The sequence below is a fragment of the Silene latifolia genome, chromosome 5 (assembly GCF_048544455.1).
Source record: "Silene latifolia isolate original U9 population chromosome 5, ASM4854445v1, whole genome shotgun sequence".
Lineage (NCBI taxonomy): Eukaryota > Viridiplantae > Streptophyta > Magnoliopsida > Caryophyllales > Caryophyllaceae > Silene > Silene latifolia.
In genome coordinates this window covers 76,809,884-76,827,611 of record NC_133530.1, presented here as the reverse complement: position 1 = coordinate 76,827,611, position 17,728 = coordinate 76,809,884, and the positions used below count along the sequence as shown (strand labels likewise).

At 38.0% G+C, this 17,728-nt stretch overlaps 1 protein-coding gene across 1 annotated transcript; it reads left to right on the top strand.

Annotated features, from left to right (window-relative positions):
• Nucleotides 1-11,776: 11,776 nt before the first annotated feature.
• LOC141655570 (uncharacterized) lies at nt 11,777-12,178 on the top strand. Its single transcript, XM_074462645.1, has one exon. The coding sequence runs from the start codon at nt 11,777-11,779 to the stop codon at nt 12,176-12,178; it is 402 nt and encodes a 133-aa protein (XP_074318746.1).
• The last annotated feature ends 5,550 nt before the right edge of the window (nt 12,179-17,728 follow it).

Sequence of the window (17,728 nt, the reverse complement as noted above, 5' to 3'; positions counted from 1 at the left end):
CTCTTGCATGATCTTTTGACTTTCGGACTCTCACGATCCACTCATAACTCAAGTTTGTGTAAAAGGACATTTTGTGATTAATCACTCAACAATCCTAGACTCATGAGAGTGTTCTCGTAATCTAATATGGTAATCAATCAAATCATAAGCCAAAACAATCAAACGCAAGCAAAATGTGAAGCCAAAGGGTAAGAAGATAGTTTTTTTGTGACATGGGAAATGAGGGGGAACAAAAGAATTATGGTATGTGGAGCTAAGGTTAAGCTAGTAACAACCATAAAAAGATGCTCAATCCAACCCAAATAACCCAAATAGAAATCTGACAAATGACTTCTTACATTACTCATCATGAGAAATTCTCCATAAGATTTTGATAAACACATGAGAACTTTTAATAACACAACTTCTTCTCCCTTTCTTCCAAATTACAACACTTTATTCATTTTCATTTTTTTTTCTTTTTCTCCCTTTTTTTCATTCTTTTAGCAAAATCTTTTTTTTTTCTTTTCTTGCTTCAATTCTTTCTTTCATAACTCCGGAAAACAATGACATATCCGGCAAACCAATTTCACAATGATATAGATTTTAAAAATCATCCCAATTTTGAGCATCCCATCACGAACAGAACTTAGCTACTAGATGAACAAGGGTAGGCTATTTATATGTAGCTAGGGAATAAGAACATGTGAAAGGGGCTAGAAAATGGGCTAATTTATCAAAGTGAAGGGCTTCAAAAATGCTTAGCAAAATGAAAGTAATGCTTAAAGAGATGAAATGAGAACCCAAAGCAGGTTTGGCATCAGAGAAACCAAAGCAAAAATGAGAATGTTCTGCTACGTCCTGAGTGTGTGGCAAAGGTTATTATGGAGGAGATGAGATCACGAGTTCGAGAACGGGATAGATCAACAATGACAATTGCTGAGATAAATTGGCTAAAAGGAATGCGTCTAGTAGAGTGACATTTTGAGTTTTGTTTTGATTGCCATATATAGTCATATGTAATTATCCTTTTTTGATATATATAATTTCTCACATTTCACCAAAAAAAAAAAAAAAAGAAATGAGAACCATACTTGTGCATTTTGATGAAACACACATCATAAGGAGACACCTACACTCACCTAAGAGAGACCGAATATGGATGCATCGGTCAAAAGAGGCTCTACCTTACCATCTTGTGGCTTGCCAAAAGTCAAGATCAAGCTACTCGATCCAAAATCCATCTTCCACCTGCTATGTAAAGACATCCCCATGCATGCTAAATCCCGTCAAACATAGTGAATCAAAAGTTATCAAGCTAAACATGGGATAAACAAAGGGGCATAAGTAGGACAAGAAAAAGATTAGAGCAAAAAGAAACACAAATTTTCAAAAATTCTCACTAAATATACACTAACTAAATGCAAACCAACACAAATTTCGAAAATTGTTGATTTTTTCAAAAAAAATTGATTTTATCAATTTATTTGAAAGCAATAAAACAACTAGACACACTAAATCCTTCCCCCAAGCTAGAACATCACATTGTCCTCAATGTGTAGAACGGGGTTAATCGCAAAAAAAAACCACAAAGAAAGACAAGTAAAACCAACAAAAGGAGATGGAAATGACACATGCGGGAAATAAAGAAAATGAATCCATACTAAATTTTAGAAGCTTCCCCGAAGCTAGCTTGAGAAGGGGCTTGGGAACAAAGGACTTTTGTTGCTTAAAAAGCTCATCAAAGCCCTTAGAAGTCTATCATATATCTGCGCATGAGCAACATGAAAGCATATGTACGCAATTTATAAGATTAAAGCATGAAAGAGCAAGGGTAAAAATTTATAAATCTTATTGATGGGCGGAAGAGAGACTTCAAATATTACCACCGTATCACTCCACTCGTCAACAAGAGATGGAGCATCAAGCTTAAGACCATAAAATAAATCGTGAGAGCACAAATTATAATCATATATAGTCTCAAATGGGTGGCATAAAGAATAAATGAGGAGAGGGTCATCAAAAATAAGGGGTTAATCCCACTTAATTTCCATATCAAAATTGCTTAGCCCTCTAATTTTATCGAATGGATTAACAACATCCTCTACAAATAGATTGCCAAGTGGGTCAAAAGACTCGGGAGAAACCTCATTAGAATCACAAGGAATCCCGACAAATTCATTTGTAGAAGATGACTCATCTACTATGGGGTTAATGTTATCAATATGAGTCTCTATATTTTCTATTTGAATGACACTACGGGGGATTTTAAAAGATAAAATCGAACCATCATCATCATCCAATAGCTCTAAATCGTTAGTAGCAAAAGACTCACAATGGGGAGGTAGAAAAGCAAAATGAGAGAAGATAGGATCACGTCGTCTGGGTTTCTCTTGAGAATTTCTTCCCAAACGAGCCAGTAACACTTTAAGCTCCTCTTCGATGTGCCAATAATGGAATTGGCGTGCTAATTCCTGACATTCGGAAGCCATGAAATCTAAGAAATTCCAAAGTTTCAGCCCAATCATGTAGTAGAGACTCCCATTACTCAACTTTAGAGCCAATCCACGGGTCTCGGAATCCATGCCACCAAGCACGAAATAACCCAAGTAATCCTCATCAAGGACATGTCCAAGGGAGATGAGACTATCACAAAAGTAGTAGAATCGGTCAAGATAGTCAGGAAAAGACTCATCTTGGAGTTGTGGGACGAATTCGTAACTCGTTATGAAAGGCCAATAGCTTTATTACCTACAAGAATAGGCACTAAAACTACAAGAAAACGGTGAGATGAATCTCAAGGAACAAGTGTTCCTCGAGATAAAATAAAAAGATAAAATTCAACAACCATATAGCAAACAAAACAGTCTCTCCGGCAACGGCACCAAAATTAGATAGGCTATCGCACACCTATACAAAGATAATATTTATACCCTAGACAACAAATGAATGTAGTACTTAGGGGTCGAACCCAAAGGAGACGGGAGTTATTAATTAATTGTTATGGATTGAATTTCACCTTGGTAGATTATCGATTGATTGATTGGGTTGAAGTGATAAAATACTAATAAATAAAATGTCTAGGGAGATCGGGTCACACATGCTAATTATGTAATTGCTCATGTCAAGTTAGGAAGTTGGTTGAACCACAGGGGGATCTCACTGGTTAACAGGTGTGTTCTATGCAAAGCTGACAATGAAACGCAAAAACACTTGTTCTTTCAGTGCATTTTTTCTGATGCTATATGGCATCAAGTTTTGCATTGGTTAAGAATGCAGCACAGGACGTCTAAACTGAGTAAAGAGGTGCACTGGATAGCGGGTAAGAAGGTCAGGAAGCATTGGAAGGCTCAATGGTTTTCTAGCTGCTTGGGGGCTACAGTTTATAGTCTATGGGAGGAAAGAAATCTCAGAATTTTTCAGGGATTAGAACATGATATTGATTATGTTGTCAAACGCATACAATATTTTGTTAGCATACGATTATTGTCTGTAAATTCTCCCTCAAAAGAAGGGGAGATTATAGGGTCTTTAAATGCTTGATTAGGTTCTCTATTGGTTCTCTTTTGTAAGATTGGCCTCCTTTTTTTTCCCTATATGGAAGAATACATGGCTTGCTATTCTTGCAAAAAAAAAATGTTTAGGCTTAAAGACACCCACCTTACGATATTAGTGTCAACCATAGACCGGGTCCTAGAGGAACTCTCGTCCATGACTAGGTCGTCCTACTACACATGCTTAGTCTAATTCAATTTCATGCCTCTCGACTTTTAGAAAGAATGAACAAACTTAATCAACGAATAAGGCCTTTAAACAAAGATTAAACATTAAGGTGCAAACATGTGATAGAAACAATTAGACAATATTAACTTATCCACATTTTGACATTTACATATTACTTAAACATGCATGGCTCCCCTTACTCCGTAGACAAATGCAACTACTCTAACATGGTGGAAATGTAAATTAAACTATTGATAAATAAAATGGCAAACATAATGAAAATATGAATAAGAAATTACCTTGCAATTGGAAATGGAAATGGAAGAACAATACTTGTAATATAAATAATTTGTAAATGTAAATTGTTTTATAACTTGTAACGTAAATAGGAAATATAAATAACATAAAGTAAATCTAAACCAAACTAAACTAAACTAAGAGCTAACCTAAACTAACTACTAAATTTAGAGAGAATTTCTATGTAAAAGTGTGTAGAAAGATGGTGTGTAAAATGGTGTGTAAGAAGATATGTAAAAGGTGTGTCCAAGTGTTGAAGTCTATACCCTTTATATAGGAGATGAGGGGTGAAACTTAGAGTAAATACAAGGGGTCAACCCCAAATATTTTCTCTTAATTGTTTGATTAATTACCGAAACAATCCTAAGTGAGCCACTAATTCCATCATAATTCACTTGGTTAAATGTGATATTAGCATCCAAAGCTTCACTAAGAATCCCAAGTTTCCACCTTAATTGGACTTCAAATCTTGGGCTTGAGTTTGCATAAGACCTTATTTTGCACTTCTCATTTTAATCCCATATCTTTATGCATGCAAATCCATGTAACATCTCTTGGTTGGTCCATCATGCTCTTGTATTTAGCCTTGCTTCTAGTGTTTGCAAATTATGTAGAATTATGCTTCTAAAAGCTCAAATACCTACAAAATATGACAAACCATGCAAATACAACTAAAATGCAATATTAGCTAAATAACACTAAGATTAGTGCAAATTAGCATGTAAAATAGAGCTAAAATATAGGGTTATAGTGTATATAAAATGAACTTATCAAATTCCTCAAGCTAAACTCTTGCTTGTGCCTAAGCAAGAAACCATATCCCATCAATTGCAATATCCCAAAACAAGCTATGCATAATGATTTAAAAACCCGAAACAACATGGGCAAGGGAATAAAGCAAGAACATGGATGAGATTTACATGACGGCATAACACGAAAGACTTTGAATGAACCTTTAAGCTCTTGCATGATCTTTTGACTAATGGACTCTCACGATGCACTCAAACTCATTTGTATGTGAAAGGACATTTTTGTGTGAAAACACTCACTTATCCTCGACTCATGAGAATGTGTCCGCAATCTAATATGGTAAACATTTTAAAACTACAAGCCAAAAGCAATCATATGCAAGCATGAAAAAGAAGCCAAATGGGTAAGAAGAAGGCAATATGTAATGGGTAAGAAAAGGGAACAAATGAATTATTGATTGTGGAGCTAATGTCAAGCTAGCAACAACTAAATGTAAAGATGCTCAATCCCAATTCTAATCCCAAATTACAATACAAATCATAAGTAAACTCTCCAAAATATGTGAATAATGCATGAGAGTTTCTCACATCAACTTCTTCTTCTTCTTTCTTTTCAAATCATACTCTTTTTTTTTCATTTTCTTTCATGCTTTTCCATTTCTTTTTTCTCATTTTTTTTTCATTTCAATTCTTCATTTTTTCATCATTTTTCATTCTTTTCCATTTTTTTTCTTTCATTTTTTTCCTCTTTTTCTCATTTCTTCTTCAAAAGCATTAACACCAAGCTCATAATGATTTTTCAAAATAAAACAAATCCCAAATGAGCACCCAAACAGAACTAATCAAAGCTACTAGCTCAACAAGGTAGGCAATTTGTGTATATGTAGCTAGGGATCAATTTTGTGAAGGGGTTCAAAGAGGCAATTTTAATCATGTGAATGGCTCCAAAATGCTAACAATATATGAATGCATTCTTATAAAGAGATGAAATGAAGACCATACTTGTGCGTTTTGATGAAACACACACCATACGGAGACACCTACACTCACCTAAGAGAGACCGGATATGGATGCGTCGGTCTAAAGAGGTTCTACCTTACCAATTTTGTAGCTCGCCAATAGTCAAGATCAAGCCTATTCGGTTAATTTTCCATCTCTCACCCACTATGTCAAGACATCCCCGTATAGAAATTATCTCATCATAAAAGAATAAATCATTAGCTATAAGCTGTCATTAGGATAAACAAGAGGGAAAGTAGGCTAAAAGCAAACAAAAACACACAATTTTCTCAACATTTTCACATTTTTCCTAAATGCAACTACAATGCAAATGCAATCTCTCCCCAAGCTAAACACAACATTGTCCTCAATGTGCCAACAATTAAATTACTCAACTAAACCATAAAAATGGCTCAAAGCACATAAACAAGAAGGACAAGAAGTCATATTTAATGGGTTGCGAGAAATAAACTAAAGTGCAAAGCAAAGAAGACTTACTAGACTTGCTAGCCTCTCCCAAGCTAGAACGTATACGGGGGACTCTTCCATTCATCAATAATTCAAGAAAAAGGGCTAAAATTGAAAGTTTGACGAAGAAATGATGTTTGCAAGTGATTTGGCAAAACAATTTTTTTTTTTCCGGAAAAAGTTGCGTCCTCGATCGGGGTTGACCATATCTTGCCATATTTTGATTTTTTTTTAGCTTCTCCGTTGTTGAAAGTTACGACTCCGAACGGGGTTTTATGCGTGGAGAAGCGTGCAATCTCCTTTTCTTCATTTTTCACCTTTAAATCACAAAACAAAACACCGTCAAGTCTAGTAATTTATTTCTATTTCTACGAAAACATTAAATTTGCGGAAAATTAAAAACAAAAAGAAATAAAAGTGATTTCCCAAAACGAAGATCTCCATTGTCCTTTCAAAAGCACGTCAATGCCCTTAGAAGTTAATCATATTCATGCGCATGAGCAATACACAAGCATATGTAAGCAATTGATAAGATATAAGCATGGAAGATCAAAGGCGAGAAATGATTAATCTTATAAAATTTCCCATGAGAGATTTCAAATAGAACCACCGTACTCCCCTCGTCAGCAAGAGAAGGAGTACCATGCTTAAGACCATGAAACAAATTGTTAGTGCATAACATATCATCATAAACGGTCTCAATTGGGTGGTATGAAAACTCTAAATGGTAGGACTTTGGGGAATTGGGGGTTTCATCCCTATTAACCTCTATGTCACGTAGTCTACCATCTACTTCTAATGGGTCCACTATATCCTCCATGGAAGGATTTGTAAAGGGTTCTAAGGTCTTGGGTAAACCCTCATCCTTTTCATTAAAAACGGGCCCAACATCGTCCAGGACATGGGTGTCATCTACTACATGGTCAATGTCATGAGTCTCTAAATGGTCAATCGGCGTGATGTTATGGGGAATTTTAAAAGAAAAATTAGGATCATCATCATCTTCTTCCAATAATTCTAAATTATTAGTTGCAAAAGACTCACATTGGGAAGGTGGAAGAGTAGAAGCTTTGATAAATCGCTCATTTCCTTCTCGCATTTCTGTGAGCATGTCTTCGAGCATTTTTATGATACGAGCCTCGGACGCTTGTTGCTCCAAATGATCTTGAAGAAGCATTGCACGCCCCAATTCTTCTTGGCGAGCTACCTCCCGACTTTCGCAAGCCATGAACTCAAAGAAATTCCAAAGCTCCGGACAACCATGTAGTAGACACTCCCATTACTCAAATTAAGAGCCTTTTCATGGGTCTCAAGATTCATTCCATCAAGCACGAGACGACCCAAGTAATCCGCATCAAGGACATACCCAAGGGAAATGAGGCGGATGAGTCTAGTGTTGCGGTAGTAGTCAAATCGAGCATAATAGTCATGGAAAGGCTAGTCATTGGGTTGTGGAACGAATTCGTCATTCATTATGAAAGGCCAATAGCTTTATCACCTACAAAAATAGGCACTAAAACTACAAGAAAATGGTGAGAAGAATCTCAAGGAACAAGTGTTCCTCGAGACAAAATAAAAAATAAAATTCAACAACTAATAACAAACAAAACCTTCTCCCCTGCAACAGCGCCAAAATTTGATAGGCTATCGCACACCTATGCAAATATAATATTTATACCCTAGATAACAAATGAATGTAGTACTTAGGGGTCGAACCCAAAGCAGACGGGAGTTATTAATTAATTATTATGGATTGAATTTTACCTTGGTAGATTATCGGTTGATTGATTGGGTTGAAGTGATAAAACAAAAATAAATAAAATGTCTAGGGAGGTCGAGTCACACATGATAATTATGTAATTGCTGATGTCAAGTTAGTAAGTTAATTTTACGATAAATGTTTAGGCTTAAAGACACCAACCTTACGATATTAGTGTCAACCATAGACCGGGTCCTAGAGAAACTCTCGTCCATGACTAGGTCGTCCTACTACACATGCTTAGTCTAATTCAATTCCATGCCTCTCGACTTTTAGAACGAATGAACCAACTTAATCAATGAATAAGACCTTTAAACAAAGATTAAACATTAAGGTGCAAACATGTGATAGAAACAATTAGACAATATTAACTTATCCTCATTTTGACATTTACATATTACTTAAACATGCATGGCTCCCCTTACTTCTTAGACAAATGCAACTACTCTAACATGGTAGAAATGTAAATTAAACTATTGATAAATGAAATGGCAAACATAATAAAAATATGAATAAGAAATTACCTTGCAATTGGAAATGGAAATGGAAGAACAATACTTGTAATATAAATAACTTGTAAATGTAAATTGTTTTATAACTTGTAATGTAAATAGGAAATGTAAATAACATAAAGTAAATCTAAACTCAACTAAACTAACTACTAAATTTAGAGAGAATTTCTATGTAAAAGTGTATAGAAAGATGATGTGTAAAATGGTGTGTAAGAACATATGTAAAAGGTGTGTCCAAGTGTTGAAGTTTACACCCTTTATATAGGAGATGAGGGGTGAAACTTAGTGTAAATACAAGGGGTCAGCCCCAAATATTTTCTCTTAATCGTTTGATTAATTACCAATGGAATCCTAAGTGAGCCACTAATTCCATCATAATTCACTTGGTTAAATGTGATATTAGCATCCAAAGCATCACTAAGCATCCAAAGCTTCCACCTTAATTGGACTTCAAATCTTGGGCTTGACTTTGCATAAGACCTTATTTTGCATTTTCATTTTAATCCCATATCTTTATGCATGCAAATCCATGTAACATCTCTTGGTTGGTCCATCATGCTCTTGTATTTAGCCTTGCTTCTAGTGTTTGCAAATTATGTAGAATTATGCTCCTAAAAGCTCAAATACCTACAAAATATGACAAACTATGCAAATACAACTAGAATACAATATTAGCTCAATAACACTAAGATTAGTCCAAATTAGCATGTAAAATATAGCTAAAATATGGGGTTATAGTGTATATAAAATAGACTTATCACTCTCACTACTGAGGAGAGACTAGGGAGTGACCAGGTGCATTATGGGGATATGGAGGAGTTCAGGGAGTGTCTGGAGGCTTGTGGCTTATCTGACCTTCCTGCTACTGGGTTTTCCTACACCTGGTCTAATAGGCAGGGTGGTCATCTGAAATGGGCTAAGTTAGAGATGATCCTTGGCCATTCAAACTGGCTAAATACTATAAATTCTACTGCCTGTTTCCTTCCTGCTGCAGTGTCTGATCACTCCCCCGTGTGGGTTCAGGTCCAGAATGGGGTTCATAATAAAAGGAATGCTTTTAAATACCTTGAGAGTTGGTCTAAGTCCAAAAACTTCTACCCTTGTGTGCAGAAGTACTGGGATAACCATTTTCATGGAGGAAAAAATTAGTATTCTTTTCCAAAAGCTTAAGCAGGTGAAGAATGACTTAAAGGAGGTCCATAGAAAGGATTTTAGTGGGATAAGTGATAGGGTGAAAGCTGTTAAGGATGAGTTACTATCTTGTCAAGCCCAGCTTGAGGGTGATTATATGAACTCCATGTTGGCTGATAAGGTCAATGCCTTAACTCAGTCTTATGTGGCTCTGAGGAAAGTTGAGATGAGTATCCTAAAGCAGCGTGCCAAGGTGATGCATACTAACTTGTCTGATACCAATACGAGATATTTTTATGCTAAGATTGCTGAAAGAAAAGCTAGGAACTCTATTGGGGTTATTAAGGATGCTGGGGGGAACATTTGTACTGGGCAGCTGGAGATTGCTGAAGCTTTCACAAACTTTTACAAAGACCTCTTTGAGTCTACTATTGATGTTCAACCCCTACCTCATGGTTTGTTTGACACTGGGACTTTAACAGGGGCTCAACAACAACTCCCTGAGCAGCCATTTACTGATAAGGAGATGATGGATGCTCTTAGATCTATTAATAGGCATAAGAGCCCCGGGGTAGATGGTTACAATTCTGGGTTTTTCATTGATGCCTGGAAAGTTGTGGGGACTGACTTCAAGGAGGCTGTAGCTGAGTTATTTGCTAAGAGTAAGCTCCCTAAAGCTGCTAACTCGACCTTGTTACTGTTGGTGCCTAAGTGTGAGACCCCTGCCTCTGTCACAGAGTACAGGCCTCTATCATGCTGCACTACCTTTTGCAAAGTCATCAGCAAAATGCTTGCAAATAGGATAAAAGATGTGCTTCCAGACTTGATTGGGTGGGAACAAGCAGCATTTGTGAAGGATAGGGACGTGTTTGATAACTCTATTCTGGCTCATTAGCTTACTGCTAAGTACAGCAGGGCTAGACTAACCCCTAGATGCCTCATAAAGGTGGACATCAGGAAAGCTTTTGACTCGGTTAATTGGGAGTTTCTTAAGCATAGCCTGGTGCTCTATGGTTTTCCTAGCAGGTTTGTGCAATGGATACTTGCCTGTATCACCACTCCATACTTCTCACTAGCTGTTAATGGTGGGGTTGAAGGTTATTTTAATGGACAGAGAGGACTACGGCAGGGTGATCCCCTCTCTCCCTACCTTTTTGTCCTCTCTATGGAGATCCTTTCAAGACTGCTCAGGGGGTTGCCTTCTTCCTCTGGGTTTTCTTACACCATCCTAAGTGTGTCAAGCTCGATCTCACTCATTTAGTGTTTGCTGACGACCTCCTTGTCTTCACTAGGGGTGACTTACCTTCTGTCAAAGCAATTGCTGCTTGCTTGGATAAGTTTGGTAGCTTATCTGGGCTCACTGCAAACCCTATGAAGACTTGTATGTATTTTAGGGGGGGGGGGGGGTCTCTAGAGATCTTAGGGATCTGATTATGGCTACCACTAGGTTTAGTGAATGGGATTTCTCTTTTAGATACCTTGGCCTTCCTCTCTCCACTTCCAGGTTCACTGAAAATATGTTTCAGTCTATGTTGACAAGAATTCGAGCAAAAATTATGCACTGGGGTAACCATAGTCTCAGTTACTCTGGAAAAGCTACTCTGATTAATTCTGTTGTCTTTGGCATCCAAAATTTCTGGGGGGCAAGTATCCTTCTCCCCAAGGGGATTGTAAAGAAGATTCATAAAATTTGCAGGGACTTTTATTGGGGGGATAGCTGAGGCAAGAGAAGAATGGTTTTCCAGGGGTGGCAGGGTCTTTGCAAACCTAAAAGGGAAGGAGGGTTAGATATCAAGGAAGTATTAAGCTGGAATAAATGTCAACTGATGCACTGGGTATGGAAACTTTAGTACAAACCTGACTGTCCATAGACCTCTTGGTTCAGGCATTATGTGCTGAAAGGGGGTACTATATGGCACGCCACAAGTACTATTTCTCAATCCTGGTTTTGGAAATCGATCATTCAGGTGAAGGACTATCTAGTTCAATTTGTTGGGTCTGCCAATAGAGCTGAGAAGTTGTTAGCTAGCTGCTCTCTCTATGGTAAGTTGGATGTATGGTGCTTGTATGATCTGATGAGGACCAAAGCTGATGTGGTGGCTTGGGGAAGGACAATCCATGACCCTGTTGTTGTCCCAAAGTAGGCTGTTATTGGGGCCATGGCATGTTCAAACAAGCTCTCTACAGTGGACAATCTGAAAAGACGTGGTATGAGTATGGCTAACCGTTGTGTGCTGTGTGCGGCTGCTGGAGAAGATGTTCAACATCTATTTTTCGACTGCTCTTACTCTTTGCAGGTTTGGACTGCGGTTAACAGCAGGATGTCTTTGGACCTGCCTTCTAATCTAGGTCACCTGGTGAAATGGCTTAAGGAAAGAAACAAGGGGCGTGCTAAAGACAAAGTGAAAAGAAGGGTTGCTTTTGTGTGTGCTCTTTACACAATTTGGAAGGAAATGAACAAGCGCATCTTTAGAGGGCAGAGTACCTCTGTTTACACTCTTAGTTCTCGCATTTGTTATGATATTACAACCATAATGTATCATCATATGGTAGGCTTCTAGTTGGTTAGAATTTGGACTTTGTTTGTTTGGTTTAGGTGGCTACTATGACTTACCTTTGTAGGATGCTTGTGGTCTAGTGGGTATTACTTTATACTCCCTATTTATCAATGAGAAGATCCCTTACATTTTCTGCAAAAAAAAAAAAAAAATAATACATATATTATAATTAGGTAAGTTTCCTAATAATTTTCTAATTGTGCCTACCTTTACAACTATAAATACAAGGGTAAACTTATTCATAAATCACTTTTCACTTTTACAAATATCACACATAAGTTGAGGGGAGAGGCAGAATAAAAAGGGAAAAAAGGGGAATTGGGCAATCAATTTGGGGATTTTGCATATGCTTCTATTGGATTCGATCTTTTATTTTATAAGTTGCCTTTAATCTTTATAAGATTTAATTGTTCATCTTTAAGACTTAAATTATAGTAGGATTACAGTAGAAGTCGTGCTTAATTACATAAAGATTAGGTTAAACATGATTAGGTTAAAGAAAGAAAGTTACAGCAATTCTGTAAATCTATAAGTTATCTTAAACGAATTATCAAACCATTTTAAAGTTGTTATCTTCAAAAATGTAAAGAATAAAGTTAGGTTATTTTCAAGTCTAGTTTCTGCCTGTAAAATTTTGTAGCAATTGGCCTTGTAGATCTTTCAGAATAAATTCCTTATGAACATCTCGACTGAGAATCCCCGAATGTACTAGTAGTCTAAAGTTTATTTCGTATACCTAATTTATAAATTGAAACTTAGTTGGGTATTCTGGATACATTAATTTTGAAGAGTCTAGATGATGCTAGACATTGAAATTTCTCAAAAATCATATGTTAAACTTGTTTTGTGAATCAACACTTTTTAGGTGACGGAATTCGTCATTATTTCTAAATCTTTCAAGAAAACCTTGATAAGTATGGAATTTGAGAAAATTCTATTTCACAAGAACTTTAGATATGTGTTAGGCCCAGTTTAGCCTGGTCTGACCATAACCTGGCCTGACTTAACAAGGCTGATTGATTAAGACGAGGACCGGACAATTCTAACTGTTATCTAGCTGTTGAGAAATATTATAACAAGCAGGCCACTAAATCCTGGAAGAAGAGCCTGATGGTCGGTATGGAATAGCTTGGCAGAGTATTGAAGCAGGCTGGATTAAGAAGATAAAACAAGAAATATAATTGTATAAGTCAAATAACCGTGCCCTATTCTCAAGGAAGACCAAGTCCAAACTTAAAACTATATAATCTATGAATTTGAACGGAAAGAAGAGGAAAGGCTATAAATTGGTTGAGATTGGAACGGGTCAAGCGAGTAAATAAGGAGCATGCCCTATTAATCCGGCAACAGCTCCTATAATGGAGAAAGACGTTGAAGAAAAAGGCAACGGTAGCATTTGTAGAACTATAAATAGCAGAATCTAACAATTGTAAAGGCATTCAATATTAGTCAATTAATTTACACTTTATCTCTTTTTACTCTTGAATATTCAGATATACATACAATATTGTACTCGGCTTATCAAGATAATAAAAACGTTATTCCTTATACTTAATTCTTCCTTTGTTATATATTCGTATTATTCCAATCATATAGAACTAGATACCCTGATTACTATATAATCAAGCCGGATCCTTCCAGGAAAATCCTGCTAAAACAATTGGCGCCCACCGTGGGGCATCTAGTTCTTCAACCTATAAAATTCCCTTCATCATTTAACATTCACACACAAAAATGGTGGAACTCACCGCAGAGCAACAATTAGCGGCTGCCCTGGCCAAAATCAAAGAATTGGAAACAATCCAAGAAAAGGCAGCCCAGGCAGAAGCAGAAATCAATAGGCTGAAGGAGTCTGAGTCTAGCCTGAAGAAGAAATTGGAAAATCAGGCTTCGGGCTCCAAGACCAGATTCGAACCAGAAACCCCATTCTCATCCATTATCAAAAACATAGACTTCTCTAATTTTGGAACCCCGGAGAAGGATACATTATCCGGCACTCCAACCATTCCCAATGAAGAAACAAACAAAATGAAGCAAAGAATAATGATGGCTATGCTTCAGGAAATCCAAAAACTCCACAACAAAATAGAAAATATACCCGGAGTGCCGGACCACGTCAAGTAGAAGTTGACAGACTTTGCGATTCACCCTTTGCGATGAAATTGCAAAGATTGATCTCCCAAGAAATTTCTTGTTCCGTCCATGAGAACTTATGATGGAACCTCGATTCCCAAAATCATGTTGCCATATTCAAACAAAAATGTTGGTCGCCTCAATACCCAAAGAACTCGGCAAGTCCGCATGTGCAAAGGCTTTGGTACAACCACGACCGGAGCAAGATTACAATGGTTCATCAATCTCCCAAATGGAGGTATCAAGAATTTTGCAGAATCGATCAATGCCTTCAATCAACAATTCGCAAGTAGCGAGATATGGCCAAGAGACCCGAGAACTGTTCAGGATAAAGCAACTTCCTGAAGAATCTCTCAAAGAATTCCTGGCATTTGTCAAAGAAAAGGTGGCCATTCCCGATGCGATGAAGAAACAAATGGTAGAAGCATTCAGGCAAGGAGTCCCGCTTGACAAAGTGACATTTATGCGATCTCGACCAAGAAAGCATGTCCAACCTTTGCCACTGTTCAATCCATCGCCTTAGAGCATGTCGATTAGAAGAAGACCTCAACTTCAGGGACGAACTCATCCTGGAGGAAAGCAAGGCTATGGACATACTAACAGAAAAGCTCCTACCGAGAAAGGAGGCAATCCCGGATCGACCCCCTATTCCAGGCCCGAACGATCCAAGTCAATATGGCACAAGAACATAAAGGTAACCTTTCTAGCCTTCCAACTATTCCCCGAATATAACTTCTCTATTAATACTGCAGATTAATCAAACGCTCGAAAACCTGGGAGATACGATCAGATGGCCAAAGAAATCCGACAACCCCAGGAAAGATCCAACAAGATGGTGTGACTTCCATCAGGACATCGGACACACCACGAAGAATGCATCCACTCGGAAACAGGTGGCATATCTTCTAAAGAAAGGCTACTTGAAAGACATAATCCAAAGCTAAAGAACAAAGATGAAGGACAAAACAAGAGAGACCCGGAAGCGAAGAGATCCTCCTCCTCCTCCTCCCATCTATGAAGTCAAATTCATAAATGGAGGATCGAAATCTGTGTCCCACCCGGCTCGCCAAAAAGAATATCCAGGAATCCAGGACTCCAACCTCCTCTCAGGCCCAAGTCATTGCCTGCTATTACCTTTGATGACTCGGATCTGCAAGGAATATCAGACCTACACCATGACAGCCTAGTAATCACCATGCAAATCGGCACAGCAAAGGTGTCAAGAATCCTGATAAACGGAGGAAGCTCAATCAACCTGGTGATGCTTGACGTCCTTAAAGCTATGAAGATAGACGAAGGAAAGATCATCAAGAAATCCAGCGTCCTGGTTGGATTCAGTGGAGAAACAAAAAACACCTTGGGAGAAATCAGCTTGCCTACCTATGTGGAAGGCGTAGCTTCATATGAGAGATTTGGAGTAATGGATTGCCTATCCTCGTATAATGTAATCCTGGCAGACCATGGATCCACAATGTCAAAGCAATCCCATCAACATACCATCAATGCGTGAAAATTCCAACAGAATGGGGATAACCACCATCGAGAGGAGAACAGAGGATGGCTCAGAATGTTACACTCGGGCTTTGAAACCCTCAAAGTCAGGTAAGTCCCTTGCATAGCAATTAAAGTCACCTGTCAGGGAAGAATATATAGCACAAACACAGATGGAAATAGGAGAAGTCACATTAGACCCAGAATTCCCCGACAGAAAGTACTTGTAGGGTCGATGCACCCGACTCAATCGGACCAAATCGTCGACTTTCTCAAAACTAAAATGTCTTGTTTTGCTTGGTCACATTTTGATATGACTGGTATAGATGTTGATGTTATTACTCATAAGTTGAACATTGACAAATCCTTTAAGCCCGTACAAATGAAAAGAGAAGAAAATTTGCTGCAGAGAGGCATGAAATCATCAACCAAGAAGTTGACAAGCTATCGGACATGGGAATGATCAGGGAAGTAATGTACCCTGACTGGCTTGCAAACGTGGTAGTCGTCCAAAAGAAAAATGGCAAATGGAGAGTCTGTGTAGATTACACCGACTTAAACAAAGCCTGCCCAAAAGATCCATTTCCCCTACCACACATCGATGCAATGGTAGATGCCACTGCAGCCACGAAATGTTGACATTCATGGATGCCTCAGTGATTTAACCGATAAAAATGCACCCAGCAGACCAGGAAAGCACACTTTCATCACCGAAAGAGGTATATATTGTTATATTGCTATGCCCTTTGGATTAAAAAATGCAGGTGCAACCTACCAAAGGCTAGTCAACATGATGTTCAAAGATCAGATAGGAGACACCATGGAAGTCTATATAGATGACATGGTAGTCAAATCAAAAAAAGGCGAAGACCACGTCAAAGACCTGGAAGTAGCCTTTCAAATATTGGAAAAATTCAATATGAAGCTCAACCCACAAAAATGCCACTTCGAGTCTCGTGAAAAATTCCTCTGGGCTACATGGTGACAAAAAGAGGAATAGAAGCCAGCCAACGAACAGATCAAAGCTATCCTGGAGCTAGAACCACCAAAAACAGTCAAAGACATACAAAAGTCGATCGGAAGAATAGCGGCCCCAAGATTCATCTCAAGATCATCAGAAAGATGCAAATCGTTCTATAACCTGCTAAGGAAGAACAAGGACTTTCAATGGACCCCCGATCATCAGCCGCCTTTGAAAACCTTTGAAAATATATCTATCTTCTCCCCCTTGCTGGCAAAACCAGTCAAAGATGAACCCCGACAAGTATACATTCGATCCACAGAAACTTCTTGTCGTGCGTGTCCTGGTCAAAGAAGCGGACGGACAACAAAGACTGTCTATTATGTAAGTAAAAGTCTACGGATGCGAGAGATCGGTATGGCCTACTAGAAAAATATGTTTTAGCTTTAATTATGAGTTGCACAAAATTAAGACCATATTTTGAAAGTCACCCTATAATAGTCGAACCAATCTTCCTATCAAATCTTTACTTAGGAAACCGAATTGTCCTGACGAATGTGCAAATGGTCGATCCAAATAAGCACATACAATATAACATTTGAACCAAGGACAGCAATTAAGTCACAAGCACTAGCAGACTTTGTGGCTGATTTTAGTCCGACCCTAGAACCTGACCTAATAAAAGAAGTAAATAAACTGACCAGCGACCAAACAGACCTAGAATGGACCCTATTTGTCGATGGAGCAGCCAACACGAGGGGCACAGGCCTAGGAGTAGTACTAAAATCGCCACAGGGGGATAAGATAGTACAGGCTATAAGCTGTGCATTTGAGGCCACCAACAATGAGGCAGAATATGAAGCCCTGATAGCTGGATTAAAGGTATGTGTTGACCTTGGTGTGCAAAACTTAAAGGTACGTACTGATTCCCTCCTCATCTCCAACCAAGTAAATGGGATATATACTGC